The 21,041-nt window shown below is 36.4% G+C and overlaps 1 protein-coding gene across 8 annotated transcripts in view; it reads left to right on the forward strand.

The window, feature by feature from the left end:
• Window positions 1-20,001, forward strand: part of LOC127988299 (dedicator of cytokinesis protein 3) — a 170,445-nt gene extending 150,444 nt beyond the window's left edge. For 4 of the 8 annotated variants that reach the window (XM_052590960.1, XM_052590962.1, XM_052590963.1 and 1 more), the window contains 19 exons: window positions 247-307; window positions 415-508; window positions 1,344-1,492; window positions 2,862-2,948; window positions 3,110-3,214; window positions 3,363-3,504; window positions 4,319-4,485; window positions 4,579-4,665; window positions 5,625-5,804; window positions 6,030-6,113; window positions 6,202-6,318; window positions 7,728-7,867; window positions 9,210-9,342; window positions 10,648-10,729; window positions 10,830-10,948; window positions 11,089-11,176; window positions 12,118-12,237; window positions 13,022-13,104; window positions 15,756-20,001. In XM_052590960.1, coding sequence (XP_052446920.1) covers window positions 247-307; window positions 415-508; window positions 1,344-1,492; window positions 2,862-2,948; window positions 3,110-3,214; window positions 3,363-3,504; window positions 4,319-4,485; window positions 4,579-4,665; window positions 5,625-5,804; window positions 6,030-6,113; window positions 6,202-6,318; window positions 7,728-7,867; window positions 9,210-9,342; window positions 10,648-10,729; window positions 10,830-10,948; window positions 11,089-11,176; window positions 12,118-12,237; window positions 13,022-13,104; window positions 15,756-16,340 — 2,623 coding nt within the window. In that variant the 3' untranslated portion in view covers window positions 16,341-20,001. Of the gene's footprint in view, window positions 1-246; window positions 308-414; window positions 509-1,343; window positions 1,493-2,861; window positions 2,949-3,109; window positions 3,215-3,362; window positions 3,505-4,318; window positions 4,486-4,578; window positions 4,666-5,624; window positions 5,805-6,029; window positions 6,114-6,201; window positions 6,319-7,727; window positions 7,868-9,209; window positions 9,343-10,647; window positions 10,730-10,829; window positions 10,949-11,088; window positions 11,187-12,117; window positions 12,238-13,021; window positions 13,105-15,755 lie in introns of all 8 variants that reach the window. The other 4 variants (XR_008161612.1, XM_052590964.1, XM_052590961.1 and 1 more) reach the window with 4 other exon arrangements.
• Window positions 20,002-21,041: the final 1,040 nt, after the last annotated feature.

Below are 21,041 nucleotides of genomic sequence, written 5' to 3' on the forward strand. Positions count from 1 at the left end.
TTTATGTTTGTACGGTATTTAACACTCAGTACTGTAAATACTGAAAACTGTATGTAAAATATGACACATTTGGTCAAAATAATTTTGTAAACTACATAAAAAAACAGCCAAATTCCAGTCCAATTTTGAATTTCGAGAAGTTCTCCTCATATTTGTGTGCAAGCGCATCATATGGCCCATATAAGGTCGGTGGGCGTGGTATTAGAGGGTGTGTCTAATGAGACTTCCTGTTTCTTGTGTCGGCAGAGATTGCATGAAAGGCGATGAGACAGAAAACAAGAAGATCGGCTGCACTGTCAACCTGCTGGTGAGTCTTACCCTTCATTCAATTCACTGTCAACTATATATATGCAATGTGGCATTTTTTGCAATAAAACAAAAGTAACCTGATGATCATTTGATCTCTTTTTGTAGAATTTCTACAAATCGGAGATTAATAAAGAGGAGATGTACATCCGATACATTCACAAGCTGTGTGACATGCACCTGCAGGCTGAAAACTACACAGGTGAGATATTTCTCAGTTACTTTAGATAGACACGCTTAACACAGTATCTTTTTTAATGTTTAAAAAAGACAAGACGCAGGGCACTGAAATGAAAAAAAAGAGTTCGAGAGTCGCGGTTTTTTTTTTTTTTTAGTTAAACTTCTTGTAACTTGAGCGTCACATTATTAAAGCTGTGTTTCATATGTGGGATGCTGCAAAAGACTAAAACACAGCGTTCAAACATCCTTCTAGCAAAGGGGCGGAGCTACGGAAGGACTATAAAGTATACATTTTATCACTATTGGCCAGATTTACTAAACAGGGCAAATTAGCGTTAGAGCGCAATGCCATAAAAGTGCAGATGATAGAGAACAATTCTGTGTGTGATTTACTAACAATGTGCACATTAAAGAACACAGACGCAACCAGATCATTTACATAATTACCAGCGCAATCTTCCAAGAGCAGCGCAAATTACCGCCTGCTTTAAGATAACGCAAATACCATTAATTTGATGAGTTCAAATATTAGTAAATCGTGCAAATCGTGTTGCGTGAATTAATACTCTCCTCCCATAACTTTTATGACGGACAGGGGAACTCCTAGAAATGCATATTCAATAAGGTCAGGCGCAAAAATAATTGTGTCCACGCCTTTTTACGTGTCTTTAGTAAATTCTGTCAGTACTTTTTTAACACCGAAAGACAGGGTAAGCTTTTAGGAATTCTGGTCCTATATATGTTTCCTGGTATTCGAACCCATGACCTTTGTGCTGCTAGCACCATGCATTACCAGCTCTAAAAGGGATTACATTATTGAAGAGTATTTAAACTTTATCAACCGCTGTGTCTCACAGAGGCGGCGTTCACGCTCCTGCTGTACTGGGAGCTGCTCCACTGGGAGGAAAGACCCCTCCGGGAGTTCCTGCACTATCCCGCGCAGAGCGAATGGCATCGCAAAGAAGGTCTCTGTCGTAAGGTCATCCACTACTTCAACAAGGGAAAGGTATTTACAGATAGTAGTTTATTTAAACAGCGTTTTACCATACTTTGGAATAATTCCTATCCAATTAAATTGAAAATTGTCGATGTACAGGGATCCTCCACAGACTTGCGTTAAAAGAGAGCAAAAGATTGTCTGAAAAAAAATGGCGGGTGAAAATGGTTTCCAAAGCAGAATTGTGTTTTTAATAGGGGTGCACGATAAAGATCGCCGATCATTAATGCGCATCTCGTCAGTAAAGCCGGTTCTCTAATCAGCGGTAAATACCAACAGGTGCATGATTTCACATAGAGCAGCTTTTACTACACAGAGCCGTTGTTAACTGAGAAGCTGCGCAAATCCAGGTTCATTATCAGCGTTTATTTGCGCAGCTTGTCAATTAACAACTTTCAATAAGTTTCCATTCACACTTTTGTGGATAATTTCTGAATTACTGTGAACACAATTATCATGAGTGGCTCACATGCTTCACTCTGAAACACAAAGCTCAGCAGATTACACATTTATAATTGCAACGCAGTCTTTGCGTTTTGGTAATCGCACCAAAACATATCACGTTTGAGGCTTTATTACACTTAAAAGAAAAAAGTTACCAGCCAACTTGTTTGTGACCAGGTCATATAGAGTACTCACCAACTCTAAATTTACTTGGTGACTGTTAATGTTATAGTAGGTCCTGACTCTGCACATTTGTGCTATTTCCAACAACACGACAAATGGATTTTCACTTGACCTTGTTGAGTGCCAACAGATTTATAAATTCTTCCATTTCATCCTTTTTTATATTTATTTTTAAAGAAAGTTGGTTGGGTCCAAAAACACTGGATCACACTGACTTTATAAGATTTAAAAGTGAAAAAAAATAAATAAATAAACAAACAGCAACAACAACAACAACAAACAAACTATTGATTTATTAAAGTTGCAATCAAACATAAGTAGCTGTAGATATTTTCTTTTGAATTGTTTAATACATCCAAATAGAACGGATTATCGAAAAGGACAAAAATATAGGGCAGGAATTGGAACTATGCGACAGTTTTTGATAGGATGTGGAAAATAATGGAAATTTTGTTTTAAAATTTTGTCTTTGTTGAACACAAAGGAAGATTTTTTGATAAACTTTGGTAACCAAACAATTCACGGTAGCCATCGACTTCCATTGTATTTTTTTCTCTCCATGCTATGGAAGTCGGTGGCTAACATCACCTGTCTGGTTACTGACATTCTTCAAAATATCAGATTTTGTGTTGAACAGAAGAAAGAAACTCATGACATGATTTTGCCATTCCAGAATTGATGCTGTTTCTTTTCCAGAAATGTAAATCTAGTTTCATTTTCATATGATGGCCTGTTTTTGTTCTCTTCCCAGTGTTGGGAGTATGGCATCCCGCTGTGCCGTGAGCTAGCCTTCCAGTACGAGTCCCTGTACGATTATCAGAGTCTCAGCTGGATACGGGTCGGTGCTTTTTGATGTTCCTTTTTTAAAATGTGAATATATGAATAGAGCTTATATAACAGCACTTTGAGTGGACCGCGCAGCTATTAATGTACTGTTATGTATTATGCTCAGAAGGAGGTCAGCACTGTGTGAATATTTAGCTCTTTCTTTCTTTACAGAAAATGGAGGCGGCATATTATGACAACATCATGGAGCAGCAGCGACTAGAGCCGGAGTTCTTCAGGGTGGGATTTTATGGCCGGAAGTTTCCCTTCTTCCTCAGGGTGAGCTAATGTGATGTTTAAATGCTCTGTTTGTTTGTAATAATTGTAAAGATTAAATGTATTTTTTGAATTTTCAATACCTTAAATTCTATAGCATTAAATTCTATAGTATTTATTTATTTATAGATTTTTCTTTCTCTCCACACAGAATAAGGAGTTTGTTTGTCGAGGGCATGACTACGAGAGACTCGAAGCCTTTCAGCAAAGAATGCTGGGAGAATTTCCACAAGCGATCGCCATGCAGCACCCAAATCAACCAGATGAGGGGATTTTACAGGGGGATGCCCAGTGTATCCTTCACTATAATAAGATGGTTTAGGAAACTGATAAAAATCTATTAATTAATTACAATTAATAATTTTGTTTATATACAGTTAATTTCTGTTTAAATTATTTTGTTTAAATAAATAAGAAATAAATATTTAAAAATCTGATTTACATTTAGTATTTAAACACTAAATTGAATGCATACATAAAAATGGAACTACAAATTTCAATTAAAAATGTAACCTTCATTCAGTACTGAAATTACATTTTAAGTATGTTTTTAATATAATATAATATAATTTAAGATCATTTTGCATAAATAATTACATAAAAAATATTTTAAGAATGCATACTACCCAAAGACTTCCATTAAGTCATGTATTTATAAAAATGCATAATTTACATTAATATAATATGATATAATATTAATATGTTTATCAAATTAAAATTTTACGTGATTAATTATCGATGCTCAGTGTATCCTTCACTTTTTTAAAACACCTTTACATTTTTAAAGTTAAACTTTAAAGTAGAAGTTTTTTCCCCTATATTTATCATTTATTTTAGCCATTAACTAATTAAAAACCTGTATTTAACTGTAATTTTATGTTTGATATAATTTTTTATTTGTTCAAAAGTCTATACCACTTGTACGTAAAGGAGCAGCTTGGACACTCTACAAAATATCTTCTTTTTCTTTGTACAATTTTTTTTTTATATATAAGTTAATTAACAACATAGAGTTGTGCTAGCTTACTCGTTTAGGGTTATCGATCCAGTTAAAGTACTTGTTTCTGCTGTATAGTAGCTGTTTGTCCTTCATGTAAAGCTTCATAGACCTCCAGATCTACGCTGTGAATCCAGTTCCAGAAAACATGGATGTACTGCAGATGGACCGTGTGCCGGACCGCATCAAGAGCTTCTACCGAGTCAATAACGTCCGACGCTTCCGGTACGATCGGCCCTTCCACAAGGGGTCCAAAGACAAGGAAAATGAATTTAAGGTGAATGTGAAGTTTTTCTCTCAGAACACCAGTGGATAAATGACTTTAACACCAGACTTTGGCTGAGGTTGCATCACATGTTTGTGTTTGCAGAGTCTCTGGATCGAGCGGACCACACTTATCCTCACCCATCCTCTGCCCGGCATCTCCCGCTGGTTTGAGGTGGATAAGCGCGAGCTGGTGGGTGACGTATCCAAACAAAAGCTGAATGTATCATCAACATAATGAAGTGACCATTTTAGTGTTATCTTATAGTGCTTATTGAATCTCATTGATTGAAGTCAATAATTGGGAGCTGATAGCCTCATGGGCAGCAGTCTGACACAATGTTTGTTTTTTTATACCATTTTGCATAAATAGTTAAATTATATATATATATATATATATATATATATATATATATATGTATATGTATATGTAAACAAAAACGTTTATTTTGGATGTGATTAATCGCGATTAATCATTTGACAGTACTCAAAAAAGCTAACTTTAATCAAGTCATGAATTTACATATAGATTTTTTTTTTTTATCATGTTGCATCAATAATTTAATAAATAAATCTCCTATTCAAATTTATATTACCCTAACATTAAACTAAATTTATATACTGAAAGTTTTAAATAAAATGTGAAATGAAAAACTTTACATATGAAATATAGGTGTAATATACTTTTGCATAAATAAATAAATACATACTGTACATACATGTAAAATGCCATTTATACTAACTGAGCACTCAAATTAATTTAAAAATTTGAAAATTAACTGTAATTATAATAATAATAATAATAATAATAATAATAATAATAATAATAATAATAATAATAACAATAACAATAACAATAAAAACATTCTAAATTAAATTTATGATACCAAAGCACTCAATTGAAACCTTATAAATGTAAATTTCATGAATTTCTATACATTAATTTTTTTATATAACTTTCAGGGAGTCATTAATTTACATATTATCATTTTTTTTTTTTACATAAATAATTCAATAATTAAAAAGCCCTCTAATTTAAATGTATACTACCAAAACACTAAGCTTGAAGATTATTTAATAACACTGTCAATCTAGTGTCCAGATTTACTGATCAGAAACTGTAAGGATCTGTGTTAACCTCTTGTATTGTAGATTGAGGTTAGTCCGCTGGAGAATGCCATATATGTGGTGGAGAACAAGAACCAGGAGCTGCGCACCTTGATCAGTCAGTACCAGCACAAGCAGCTTCACGGAAACATCAACCTGCTCAGCATGTGCCTCAACGGGGTGATCGACGCCGCCGTCAACGGAGGAATCGCCAGATACCAGGAAGTCAGTGCACATAACACCAAATCTGACTTTGAGGGGTTTAAAAAGAACATTGTTTCTCTTGGCAGATGAGTTTATAGTGCTTTAAAAAGCTCACAGTACAGAGATGTTTCTTCACATTCATCTGACAAGCTTTTTGTTGCCTTACTGAATGAACACCAACCATTCATTCGTCATCCAAAATTATACAGTAGTTTCATAATAAGTTGTCCATTGTTTTTATGCCAGGCATTCTTCGATAAAGAGTACATTAGCAGTCACCCAGAGGATACGGAAAAGATCACCCAACTCAAGGATCTGATGCAGGAACAGGTGAATATCTTCAAGACTTCTCCATTTTAACTACTCGAAAGAGATTAATAAACATCCAATGATGGTTCATATTGAATAAACCCTACAGGTTCACATCCTCGGCATGGGTCTGGCTGTCCACGAGAAACTGGTGCATCCCGAAATGCGTCCCCTGCACAAGAAGCTGATCGATCAGTTCCAGATGATGAGGAGCAGCCTCTGTCATGTGAGACCCCACGTCTGCTTCTGATGAATTCAGCAAAAATATTTGAATTTGACCATTTATTTTCAGCCCCAATAAATGAACATTTAGATTAAGTTCCCAACAAATCTCAATTTATTTAAATTTTATTGCAATTGTGTTGGCTTACCCATCAAGCCTAGCAGCTAGCATAAGAAGTGCTACCAACATGCATATAAGAGCTTGGTAGATTAATAAAAAAATTGAGTTCATTACTGATTACATTTCGAAAACTGCAATTAGTAGGTTACTCATTTTAGGTATTGTATTCTGACTGCATTTTAGATTACTTTTTGTTTAACTTGTTTACTAACCATAAAATGTACAACAGTGCTATTAAATAGCAAAGAGACATCATTAAATATTATATTAAACAAGGTATAACAAAACTTGGCTTAATGTAAGAACTGCATTGGGTTTGTGAGTAAAAAAAGAGATAAAAATAGAAATAGAAAGATTAAATTTGTTTGCTCATTTTTACAAAAAATGTAATCAGTTACTGTTCGGCTCTGCCAACATGTATATATCTTAAACATGCTAGCAACATGATAAAACATACTAACACCGTGTCTTAACTACACGCAATGTGATGACGCGACACGCGATAAATGGTATCTTTTGTATGTTAATTCGAGTTTTTGTCCTAACTGGCCACGATGGCAACACACAAAATTTCTATTTTAGATATGGTTTCTATTTCTACGACGTCACGGTTGGAACATCAACATACAAACGATGGCGATCTCGGCTACTGATTATGTGCTTTATTCAGTGTTAAAAGAGTCTAATATGAGTGTGAATATAATATTATGAGACATTTATAGCCATATCGAAAACAAAAACAGATTTAGATAGTTTACCTCAGATTTTAAAAATAAATGAAAGCATGCATGTATGTTAAAACACGTTTGAACACAAATTGCTTGTCGCTGGAACATTGTTGCGTCGCATGTAGTTCAGACACAAATGCGACCAACCACAACACCTTAGCAACCACCTAGTTTACCCTAGCAACCACAAAGCAGTTTATCAGTCTGAGATACCGCATGCTCTTAAAACCTTTAAACGTAAAACAGCTCCAAACTATAAGCTTTTAAAACTCATTCAAATTTAAAACTACTTAAAACTTCAAGCTTTTAAAACTACGTCCGACTCTACTATCAGACCAGCTTTAAATTTGGATGACTCATTCATGACTTTGGAGTTTCCAAATATTTGTCCAATCAAATACTTTTTAGGATGAGAATATGCTATTTGCACTTTTAATATAAGCTACTTCTTGGTGTGACCAGTAATGAGCCAACCCTCCATTATCCTGTTTGAAAAGGAAATGTCAATACAATACAATAAATATGCACTGGCATGAGTGCAGACAGTGTAGATATTCAGAGCAGTGTTTCTATGTGGCCCTGCAGGGCCTGCCCGGTCTGGATAAGTTGAGTCCGGCCTGCTCAGGGTCCAGCACCCCACGCGGCATCCTCGCCACCCACAGTCCCATGAGTCCTGACAGTATCAAGCTCATGCACAGGCACAGGTCAGTCCACCCACATACACACACACACGCATATATTGTGTAAAAGCTTAAGTGTGTATTAGAACAAGAAAAACATGCTGTATGAATGAAATGAATGTTTCAAGTTTTAGAGAGTCGTTTAGCTAGAACATTCAGTTTGAACAGAAGCTAAATCAAAATCATTCACAAATTTGAAATGTATTCTGCATACTAAATATACTTATTTTATTTTATGAGATATAATAGCACTATAAGCATTTAATGAGATATACACTAACAGTATTATGAGGTGCCAAAAAGAAAATAAATATGGAAACTGTTGTTTTTATATAATGTGTGTTTATTCTAAGTATTTATTTTAAGTTTGTATATTCAGATGTTTTTATTTTTTTTACCAGTCCAAAGTTCACTCATGGTACTCATTTAAAATTAAATAAAAATAGATTTACATTTAAAATTAAATTTTATTACATTTACAACGAGGAAAATAAGTATTAAACACGTCACCATTTTTCTCAGTAAAGTTTTCTAAAGGTGCTGTTGACATGAAATTTAAATTTTAATAAACCAAGTAATCAATACATACAAATAAAACACAACAGAAATTTCACAAATTAAGTTTTGTTATAAAATAGAATGACCCAGGGTAAATTAGTAGTTTTTGTTTGTTTATTTATTTTTGTTATGATTTTTTTTATATTTTATTGCAGCATTATTTAAATTAATGAAAACAGCCTTTTTCCAAACTTTGTATGTATATTCAGGATTTTATTTTATATGTTCTAAAAATGTTAATTCTTTATTTATTTATTTAAATATTTATTTCCTGTGTGGAACCTAGTGCTGCATTGCAATGAATTTGTCGAGTGTGTGTTGTACACACATGTATGTGGGTTCTAGACAGAGATTCCTGTTTTCTATAGACACAGCCCTTCCTCTCTCTTCACAAACACTCCTTGACCGTGTATTCCTCATAAACACGTGTACACACTCATGCTGCCCACCCTGAACACACTAGCTTCAGCTCTGCCACGTCTCTCTCATGTCTCTCTCTGTTTGTTCCTCTCTCTCCTTTTCTCTCTTCTATCACTCTTCCTCACGTATGTTTGAAATCTTTCTGTGTGCATGCTTTACACTCCTCTTTTCTTTATTGTTTATTATGTCTTTTTCCTCCTTATTTGTTCATACTTGCATGGCTGCCTGTGTTCTACCACTCTACAATCTCTCTTTTTCCCTCTTGATTGATTTTCCTTATCCATGCATGCGTTCCTTGTTCTCAAACTCCTCCTGCTTTTCGTTTCCATCCCTATATTCCCATCCCTCTCCTCTCCCTGTCTCTCTCTCTCTGTCTATCTGTCTCTAGCCCTCTGAATGTGTTGGGCTCTGTCCGCCACTCCTCCTCTTCTCTCTCCTCTCACACCTCCAGTGAGACAGGAAACCTGCTCATCCTGACAGACAGTATGATGGAGCACCCGGAGGACCTCTACCGCATGCAGGTGGGCTACAATAACTTATAATGTACACATATAGTGTACAAATTCACCCTAGTAACCAAACAAAACACTTTAGCATTTAATCAGCCAAGTAGGAATGTAGAATATCCTAGCATAACCCCTTCGGTTCTACTTAACACTCTCAGAGTGGAATTCAAACCATCCATAGCCTTTATTATCTGTCGCTAGTGCACCTCTTCAGGCCAGGGGAGTGAGGTTTGCCTGTGCAGCTCTTACTAGCTGGCCTCCGTTACAATCACCCCCCAAACCTCGCTCCCATCTGGGTCACGGCACCAGTGCAAGCCCTCTGGTTCTACTCACTCTTTGCAGCATAGGAGTTGGGCGCTTAAAATGCTGAAGATCATAGCCTCTAGCATCAGCTGTAAGAATACTCCTTAGGCCAGATGAATAAGGTTTACATGCAAAGATCTAACTAGCTGCCCTCTGTTATATTCACACCAGAAACCTCACTCCCATCTGGGTCACGGCACCAATTTAAGCCCTCCACTTCTATTCAGCCTGCCCTGGGGTCCATTTCCCAAAAGCAACTATGATGGCAAGTTCCGTCCTTACCAAAATAGTTAAATGGAACTTGTGGCTGTAGTTAGCTAATGCTGCTTTTGGGAAACACACACCTAAGTGGGATTTGAACCAGCCTTCACAGCATTGGATAACATGATAACAAGGATGCTAAAGACCATAGCCTCTAGCATCAGTTACTAGTGCGCCTCTTTAGATCAGGGGAGTGAGGTTTACCTGCATAGCTCTTACTAGCTACACTCCATCACACTAGCAACCACCTGCCACCTTGCAATGCCCTAGCAATGTCTTAGAAGGCTGTAGCAATTGCTTATAGTAACCTATAAGTACCATTGCGCCACTTAGGAATGCCATTGTTACCACTCAGGATGGCCTAACAACTATCTGCAGTGCTTTAGTTAGCAATGCCTTAGTTATAACCCAGAACATTGTAGAAGCCTAGCAACATATCAGCAACCAGCCACCTCCTAGCCTAACAACCTAGCCTGACAACACCCTAGCAACCACTCAACAATGTCCTAGTGACCACCCAGAACACCATGTCAATCTAGCATCCACCTAGCAGAATATGAAAGGTACATTTCGAGAAACTACTCCAAATTCCTGGAAACTTTCCAGGATTTTTTTAAAATTGTCTGGAATTTACTGGAAATCTTCCACCCTTTGCCACCCCAGACAACCTCTCAGAACACCCTAGCATCTACAAAGCAACAATAATGCCATACCTGATCTTTTAAAGTCCTTTTTACTCCCAATATAACATTTCAGCCCAGTCCATCATCGTCCAGTTTGAGCTCAACGCATTCAGCTCCGTCTCAGATGATCAACTCAGGGCACAGCAGCATCAGAGGTGAGCGCCAATAAACTTTTCATAAAGTTTAACCTTGGGAACAGCTCAGTTGAAACTCTCAACTTAAAACTGAGCTATATTTAATTTACTTTCTCTCCAGTTGGGTCCCCATCACTACCTGACAGATACAGACACAACCGAGAGATGTTGATGCTCCTACCACCACACAGGGACCGTCCCAGCAGTGCCATGTACCCAAACATGACCGAGAATGGACAGGTGCGTCTACTGCAAGACACAGATCATTTGATTAAAAAATAAATAAACATTACATTCTGCCAGGAAATGACCATCTAAATGCCAAGGTGATGAAAGTAATAAAATATAAAAATATGTTTTTCTTTTGCATTTTCCACCAGCCTACTAACCATCAGAGGGCTCTTTACCATCAGGTTATTGGTCCCTGCAAACCCTGCAGTGACCCCAATCTCTCTGTGGCTGATAAAGGTATGACTGGGTGTGTATGATTCTCTGAACCCACTGTACCTCTCTATTCCTTCACAGTCCCACAGTTCCCTCAGATCAGGCAGTAATCCACAATACACACTGAAGTCAGAGTAGGTACTGCATTTGATGAAGATCTTACTTTGTGACCGGTAGAAAGTTAAATGTTCAAATTAGTAAGTGTCAATGAACGAATGCAGTCCGGATGTGCAATCCGTATGCATCACAGCTTTCCTTAATATTTTGAAACTGCACACAGTATGTTACACAGTACACAGTTCATGTTTAAGACTTTATTTTTGCTGGTGTTGAACCAGACCAATTCAAGACCTAGTCTTTGAAGGGAAGTTACTTATACTTAACAGTTTCAAAGTCTTTAATATTGGTCTAGGCTGGTTTGGGGATGATGTAACTGGTTTACCAGCATAACCATGTGGTTTACTAGTTCCAAGCCAGCTCTGAACAGTCTAGAAATGGCATCATTGTTTGCAGAAGTTGATATTAAATTGGTTTCTGGTTCATCAAATTGTGCCTCAGCTTAAAAAACAAACTTAGAAAGCAAGACTCCCTTGTTAAACCATCTTTACCAAGAAGGTTGTTCAAGTTTATTGATGGATGCTGAGTCTAGTTGACCAGCTTCACCAGATAAGTCTAGTTAAGCCTTGCTTGTTAAGATGATTTTTGATCATCCAAAAACTTGTTACTAATTAACAATGGATATAGAGTTTCCAGGCTAGTTCGTGCTAGTTTAGCTGGTTTACACACATCCTAGCTGGTTCATTGTGAAGCTGGTTTACTAAGGAAGTCTCATTTGTTAGGTTAGTTTAGGTTGCACTGACACTGGGAGCTAAATCTCAACATTTTAATCCTCTGACCTTCAAATAAGGATCCAGCGGGTTATTAATGATATGTATGGTGATGAAGGTCTTTGTTCTTTCTGGCAGTGTTGACAGCTCCCAGCAGCTGGAGTTTGGACAGTGGCACCAGGGACACTCTGCCTTTCCACTCTGCTCATGTCGGGAGTGTGATGGCCCCACCCATTCCCCCCCGCACCCTTCCTCCCGGTATGGAACAACAATATCTTTGAGGAAAGGTTTCAGTAAAGAGAGACACTTCATGAAACCATTCCTTTTTTTTCCTTTGAAATGGTTTACAAAATGAATGTTTTGTCATTAGTTACATTGGATCTTCTATGCATGATGAGGTGCCACAATGTGTCTGTTAAGCTACACAAACTGATTTGACAGACATTTGGAATGTGTGTCTGCCAAGGTGTGCATGGACTATTTGGAGAAATCAATGAAAAGATGAAGCCAATAGAGTTAAGAAATAAAAAAAAATTGAAAGATGTTTACTTGAAATATTTTGTTCATTGTCAAATTCTAGTGGAATCTTTATTAGATTGGATCTGGTAGGTTGGCTTCATTAAATATCCAGAGGTTGCTGTTCTGCATCTTGAGGGACACAGTTATTTAAAATGTACATGCCAGTAAATTATAGGAAAAAAAGACAAGAAAAAGTGTATATTGCTTTTACCATTTTGAATACAGTAGTATTACACATCATATCAACTGCCCAAATGTAGCATTCTCCATTTCCCCCACCCTACATTGGACGTGTAGCATCCTCTTTTCATTAAATAGTTATTGCCAAATTTGATCATTGATCCTCTACTGATACAGTGCTCCTCATTTCCTCTTCCCAACCCATTATTCTCCTCTGAACAGTTTAGAAAGAATCCTTGATAGTGCTTGCTGAGTGAATGCTGACGTGTGTTTGCGCGCGTGTGTGTGTTCCGGCGTGTGCTCTTTCCAACCCTGGTTCTGTCCACCTGTGTCTCCCCTTTAGGACACTTCTCGATGCACTTTGATGCTTTCCACCACCAGATCAACGAACTCCCTCCAGCTCTCCCCGCGCGCTCTTTAAGAAAGGTATCCTCCGCCTAGATGTGTCCTGTTAGTCCTCGTCATGCATGTCCACACGAGCATTCCAGAATGTCTTATTTCCTGTAGACCTCAGATGTCCCCCATTCAAATCACCTTAAGCTTAACTGGTTCAGAAAATTTTGTGGTGTTTGGGAGTTCTTGGTGTCCCTAAGATGCTAAAGTTTTGGGTTCATATTGTTGCATTTGTATATGTATGCATCACTAGTGCAATTATCATATGTTTGTGAGTTTATGTGCATGAGTTGTATTTTCTCTGTAGATCAGTTGGATGAAAATTTGTAAAACGAAATTTGAAGGATTCAGTTATACAGAAAAAACTTTTACATTTGTTAATTTAGCAGACACATTTATACCAAGTGAATAAGAAAATAAAGCAAAAGCAATTTGCCAAGAGCCAACAATATTGATAATATACAGTGCCACATTTATTAGACCCCTAGATGGGAAGGCGAACTAAAATAGAAAGTTAAAATAGAGAAATATTTAAATGTCTTTGGAATGAAAAGTGTTATTGTTCTGTAAAATATATAAAAGTGTCTAAAGTACACCAACAAATCATTTTTTAATTTATGAATAGATTTCAGTCATGAGAACTCTCCTGATAGAGTTTAAAATATTTAATATTGTAAAAAGAATGTGCATAGGTTTGGTCTTGGTGGACTAGATCTGATAAGCTGGTGCTAATGCACAGCAGTTAGACTTCCTTCTGCTAAATGCTCGGATCATAAAATTAAGGAAACATGCTGCTGCTGCAGCTGCTAGAGAAAGGAAGCTCTAGACAGGTGGTACTGGGGAGGGGGTGGGCTAAGATGAGGACACGCACAGGTCACAGATGCAGCATTCATTGAATATGTCCTGGTTTTGAGTACTTAATCTGATTGGGAACATTAAATTGAACAAACCAATTAGAATGCAAATAGAGTTTCATTCCTGGACTATTTAGTCAAACGTAGGTTAGTAGTCAAGTTCATAAAATAATTGTCATTTTTGGTTTAACTATCCCTGGAAGTTCATGGAAAGATTAACAAGTGTGATAAAGCAGGGTTGGAACTAAACTGTGCATAATGAGTTCTCAAGGAGGTGGATTGAGCAACCTTGCTTCTAGGTATTTCTAATGGCAAGGCAAGTTTATTTACAGTATATAGCACATTTCATACACAATGGTAATTTAAAGTGCTCACAACAATAAAACAATTTCAAAACTTTTAAAATGATAAAAAAAATTAAACATTTAAAAATAAAAAAATGATTATACATAACATACAATACAATTAGTTCGGATGTAGCACAGTGCTCATTCAATAAATGTACAGCTAAACAGATGATTCTTGAGTTTAGATTTAAAGGTAAATGTGCACATTAGCACATCTGATCTCTTCTGAAAACTTGTTTTGTGTGAAGATTTCTGACTAATAATCTAAATGGTCTGTTAAGTTTATATTCAGTAAAGCAGTGTATTTAGGTCCTAGGGCATTGAGTGATTTCTAATCAAGTAAAAGTACCTTAATATCAATCCTAAATGTAACTGGAAGCCAGTGTAAGGTCCTGAGGACTGGTGTGATATGCTCAGATTTTCTGGTTCTAGTCAGAATCCTGGCAGCAGCGTTCTGGATGAGCTGCAACTGTCTAATGGTCTTTTTGGGAAGGCCGGTGAGGAGCCCATTACAATAGTCCACCCTGCTGGTGATAAAGGCATGAACAACTTTCTCCAAGTCTTGACTGGAAACTAAACATCTAATTCGTGCAATGTTTTTGAGATGACAGTATGCTGATTTTGTCACTTTGACATGACTACTGAAACTAAGGTCTTTCTCCAGAATCACACCAAGATTCCTGACATCATTTCTTAGTTGTTTGACCCCTAGAGTCAATGCATTCACCTTTAGAACTTCATCTTTGTTTCCAAATACAATTCTTGAGTTTTCTCCTTTTCTCAGCTGGCACATCCAACTGTTAATTTAATCAATGCATTGGCAGAGGGAGTCAATGGGGCTGTAGTCATTTGGCGAAAAGTCTATGTAAATCTGGGTATCATCAGCATAGCTGTTGATAGGCAGTTTGGTTCTTTCTCATTATTTGACTTAGTGGGAGCATATACAGGCTAAACAAGAGCGGTGTAAGTATTGAGCCTTGTGGCACTCCGCTTTATTGGACGTTCACTTAGACTTATGCTCTCCTATACTCACATAATAACCTCTCCCTTCTAAGTATGACCTGAACTATCTGAGTACCATCCCAGAAAGCCCGACCCAGTTTTTCAGTATCTCTAGAAGTATGTTATGATGGACATTGTCTAAAGCAGCCCTAAGATCTAGTAGTACCAGCACTGATATTTTGCCAGAATCAGAATTAAAGCGAATATAATTTATTATCTTAATGAGCACTGTCTTTGTGCTGTGATGCGGTCGGAAACTGGATTGAACATTTTAAGTAGTTGTTCAGCTGATAAAAATTACAATTTCAATAATCTTTCCTATAAAAGGAAGATTTGATATTGGTCTATAATTGCTTATTATAAAGATATCTCTTTTTTTTCTTTCTTTAATGTTATTCTACTGGCCATTTTAACACAGCAACATATAAGTTGCTAATGCAATATATTGTATATAAACACCTTGTTTACCTTTCCTCACCAGTCGCCCCTGCACCCTATACCTGCCTCACCCACCAGTCCACAATCGGGCCTGGATGGCAGTAATTCCACCTTGTCCGGCAGCGCCAGCAGTGGTGTCTCCTCCTTGAGCGAGAGCAACTTCGCCCAGTCCTCCTCCGAGCCTCCGGCTCGAGCCGACACCTTGGACTCGATGCCGAGCAGCCAGGCCTGGACAACAGACACGGAGGAAGCTGAGAGTCCCTACCTACCTGTGCGCTACAGCGTCTCCGAGCCTGAAGTTCTGGACCCTCTCAAACCCACTCCCTGCCGTAGTCATTCAGCCCCATTGAGTGTAACCCCAGGGATGCCCACCGATGGGCACCACCATCATCACCTCCATCTTCACCATCCCCACCCCCATGCAATACACATCACCCATCCGCACTACCACCACCATGAGCTTGCACCTGCTCTGCCTCTCAAACCTTACCCGAGGGAAGGGTGTATCCCTGAGGAAGACCTGAGGCCGGTTCCAAGGCCAATGCTCCGCAAGATCTCCCAGCCTTTGCTCACTAACAAGGAGGAGCAGGCCAAAGTGGCCTGGGAACATGGCATCAGTGAAGAATAAATGAAGAGTAAGGTTAAGCTTTAGTGTGATAGGTGGTTGGGTTTTGGGAAAATCCAAAGAACTGTTGGGTTTGAACATCTACTCTACTTACCATGTATCCAGTGTAGGTATTTTGAAACCTTATAAGAAGTGCTTGACATGTTGCTGAGTTTCTACATGCTTTGTTGTATGCTTAGTGGTTTTTGATTGGGAGTTGCCCAGGAACCTTGAGTTCAAACAGCTTGTAGAGCCCAAGCTACTTCCCCTCATTAGTATCAGTTTATTGACTGGATAATATAGATATGGTCCCGAAAGGTATGAAAACAGACTTTCAGATGAAACCGAAAACACAAAATCACATTCAGGTGGTTTTCAGGTGTACAAGATCCAAGCGTTTCATGTCCTAAGTGAGAGATACACCTCTTGTCAAGGTCTACAACTTGTTAACACTTCATAATCATCATTACAATAGTTTTGATTGATTAACATCATACAACTTTAAAAAGAGTGTTGATAAACCTTTTCAATAGATGTTGCTCTGGTTGGGTTGCATGTTAGCACTTAACCTTGGAGCACCAAATACCTTCTTTTTTTTGTTCATAAAATGTTTTTTTTAATTTTTTTATTATTATTATCTAATAAAAAAATATAAGAAAGTGGTCAAAAGTGGATCTGTGGTTCCGTAAATAGTGGCTAAAATTTAAATTAAGTTCACTTTCATCTTGGTAGCCCACATAAGGGTGGATTTCAGACTTAATTGACAGAATTCTAATTTCTTCTGACAAGATACTTCCCAGTCCAATGCAAAAGCCTCAGACGTGGTTTTAATAACACAGCAGTTGATATAACATACTAACACTTCATTACCAACCTAAAAACACTTAACAGAACGTCTGCTACTTCCTGCATGGTTGCAGGAAGCTTCTCCTCAGAGAGAATCTGCACTGATGTGACAGTAAGAGGCTTTTACAATCTTCTTAAAGCCTCATTACACCCACAATATTGCCGTGCTGCGAAAGCAAATCAACCACTCTCAACGCTACTACCCCGTTACGCTAATAACACAACAACCAAAGCACTGTTAAATCAAAGCCATTTCACAGATGTCTCCTCACAGTAAAGCGGCTTTCAGTCTCAGTAGGTTCCTTTTGGGAATTGATTTCCGTTCCTCTGAGTTGACATTTTCATAAAGAAGTATATTTTTAGATAGAGCTGTTATAAGATTCCAAGACTTTAATATAATTGTAAAGTATAAAAAAATACAAAAAGATAGTTAGAATAAATATACCTTAGATGATATAATATACTATATTGCTATTAAAGATTATACCACACATTTCTAAAGATAGAATCAAGGCAAGATTCATGAGTGTGTTTTATGTTGTGAGCTGAGTGAAGTCTTTATGCTGCCGATAGATACAAATTCGGTACCTGATGTTCTTTGCATATTAACTTCTGACGACTTGAACGTATGTGTTATTTAAAAAGCTAATTTTTATGTACAGTGTGCATGTCCTCTTCAATGATGGTGATAATATTACGCTACATCACTTGAAGGGAGGGTCTGGTAGAGATATTGCTTGTACTGTATATTTACACATCCTCATCTACAGCTCCATTAACTAGCATTTCATGTCATGTGAAACTGTTAATTGTATCTGCTTTAAGGAAAACACTGCATATTGAGTCTGGAATAAACTTAAGTGGCAGGAAAAACCTAAATCTGCTGGCCCGTTTTCCAAAAGAAAGCTAGAAAAATGCATCCAAGAACGCGACAAATGGTAAAATCTATTTTTAACGTTATTTTTTTTCTGCACTGTTAGACCTACACAAATTGATGTGGTTTAATTTGGTTTTACATCACTTAATTACAAAAATACGTTATGGGTTTGAAAAGTTATTTTTATTTATGAAAAGTCCTGGCTTACAAACACGAAAGTATATAATTAAAAGGTTAGTTCACCCAAATATTAAAATGATGTCATTAATGACTCACCCTCATGTCGTTCCAAAGATGAACGGAGGTCTCACGGCTTGGAACGACATGAGCGTCATAATTTTAATATTTGGGTGAACTAACCCTTTAAGGCTGCTCGTAGTATGAAATGTACTTCAACACCAATACTTCAAGAATATCAAAGGCAAAAGGCAAGTTTAACGCAAACTCAACAGCGTTTTTGTGATATGAAAACTGTACTGTTCATGGCAGTATATGTACAGAGAGAAATGTATGTTATCTTAATGACTGATATGACTGATAGTTCATCACTAAAGGCCTTTTTATGGCCAGGGAAAGCCGTGCGAATGTTTTGATAGAGGATCTTCTTTAGATAGAATCTCTAATTCATTACATTACATCTGTTTTCCTTCAGTCAGACATACACTGCAAATGTATCTCCATTCTGTCTATTCATATGTATGCACTTATTCCTAAAGTAAAATTTAGGTAACCGGTGATAATCTATGTATTTGTAGATTATGATGTATTATTATTGGTTTTTGTTTACTTAATTATAGACATATTATGATGAAGTAAGAGTGTTATGTCTCCAAAGACATATAGAAATGGTTTGACTGATAAGTTATTAATAATTATTTATATTAATCATAATGTGTTAAGGTTAATAAATCACTTTATACACATTAAATATTGAATGATCAGGGAAGGAACTGGAATCTATGCAAAGATCGAGTGTTATAAGAGAGAGTGTATCTGTGACAGACCATTCTGTGAATATTAGCACTGATTAACTAAAAAGCATTAATATTTATTGTTTTGAGCATTTCTTATTAAGGCTTTCTAGACATTTTGCATGTAAATACAGACTGACGGATACTGTGCGTCCTGCATTTATTCCCCATTCTAATTTTGCTTGCATATTCAAGCAAGAAAAGAAGTTTAAAACGTATTATAATCACAATTCATCAAATTAAGGTTGCTCATTTGGCACAAACAACCATGTAAAAAAAAAAAAAACGAGTGTACATATTTTACATGTTTGATATCTCTGTGGAGGCAAACCTACAGTTTTGGATTCAGAGTTTCAGATTGAGGGTGACATTTTATTTTTGACATGATGCCCTGATCAGCATCTATAATTCAAGACCTTCTATTCATCTAAACAGTGATTAATGTGAATTGCTAATTAAAAATTAGGTTTGTTTTCCTGTATTTTGCTGAAAGGATTGATTGCAAAGTCTCTGTACATATGAGTAAAGATACTAAACGCTCTGGTCTGCATTACAGTTCGTACCACACATTATGTTTGGCTTTATTTCGTGTATATAATCCTTCAAAAGCTTTGTATTTATATGGTCAAGAGGGACAAATCATGTATAGACTGAAATTAATTGTCTGCCTTGTACTTTCTGATGTAAATGTGTTTTTAAAATTAAACTGCGAACATGAAAAAAAAAAAAAATCTTTCAATGGCCTAATCACTACAGTTATTTTGTGTATTTTGCATTGAAATCTGAAGAGCGTTTGGTTTTACCATGCAGAACTACGAAAACCTTTGTACAAGTATTCTCAAAGTATTTTTTCTGTATATATTGTGCTAGCATGAATAAATGTGGTGTGGATTTTAGATGTAAATACACATTTTTTTCCTACTCACTTAACCGCTGTGACGTGTAATTCATTAATAATGCCTAATATTAAAGATAATGTTTTATCGACTGATATCTGCCTTCCTTTCTTTCTTTGGGATAGAGTTTAAATTCTCAGTATACAATCAACATTTCTTTCTTTTTTTTTTTATTCTGAATATTTACAACATTATGAAATATCCATAAAGGGCCATTTTGTTGAATCTTGTTTCTGCCACTAGAAAAAAAAAGTAATTGAATTATTATATCACAATTTTTTTAATCACATACATTCCAATTTGTTCCTCTCCGATAGCCAGTTTGTATTTCACAATTCAGACTTCTTACATTTCTCAATTTATAGCTTGCAATTCGGAAATAGTACAATAAGAAATAATAAGAAATGAACTTGTGAGAGAAAGAAAGTCGCTATTAACATTTTTTATTTGGTTGAAACAAGCTTCCATACCATAAGAAAGATCAAATGGTAGCTATACGGTAATCATCCAGTTAAAAAAAAATCCCATTAAATTGAACGGAATCAAAACATTCACACAACAGCTATAACGATATCAAAATAGAGTATATTATACAGTTTATACTACAATGCACTACAGTTTACTGTAGTAAAAACTTAAGTAAACTATAGTATTTATTACAGTTTATCAGTTCACTATTGTTAACACCACAGTATGCTGTAGCATTCATTAACAAAGTGTTGTAAATACTATAATATATACAGTATAATACACTTTACTATAAAGAATGGTTCAAAAACACTAGTATTTACTATAAATTACTATAGTTGTTTTTTTTCAGGTTGTTACAGTTTTCGCTAAATAGACTTTCTTGGTGGGAACAGACCTAATAGTAGAGAACTCAGTTCGGTAACGCTTTCCTGAATGAAGGCTAGTGTGGTTTTATTATTTGAAGAGCTAGTAAAATTATTTTGAAGTTAAATTCAGGTGTGTGAAAACCTCTATGTTGGATGGTATTGCCTTCAGACCGCCACAGTAACGTTACTTATAATGTGTGAGAAATGTCACAGCCAAATTAGTCTTCTTTTGTAATAGTCTTAGTAACATAAACATTAATATCTCGTTTCGTCCACTCGAATGATGAGTTAACTGACAA

This window comes from Carassius gibelio, chromosome B22 (assembly GCF_023724105.1).
Source record: "Carassius gibelio isolate Cgi1373 ecotype wild population from Czech Republic chromosome B22, carGib1.2-hapl.c, whole genome shotgun sequence".
Classification (NCBI taxonomy): domain Eukaryota; kingdom Metazoa; phylum Chordata; class Actinopteri; order Cypriniformes; family Cyprinidae; genus Carassius; species Carassius gibelio.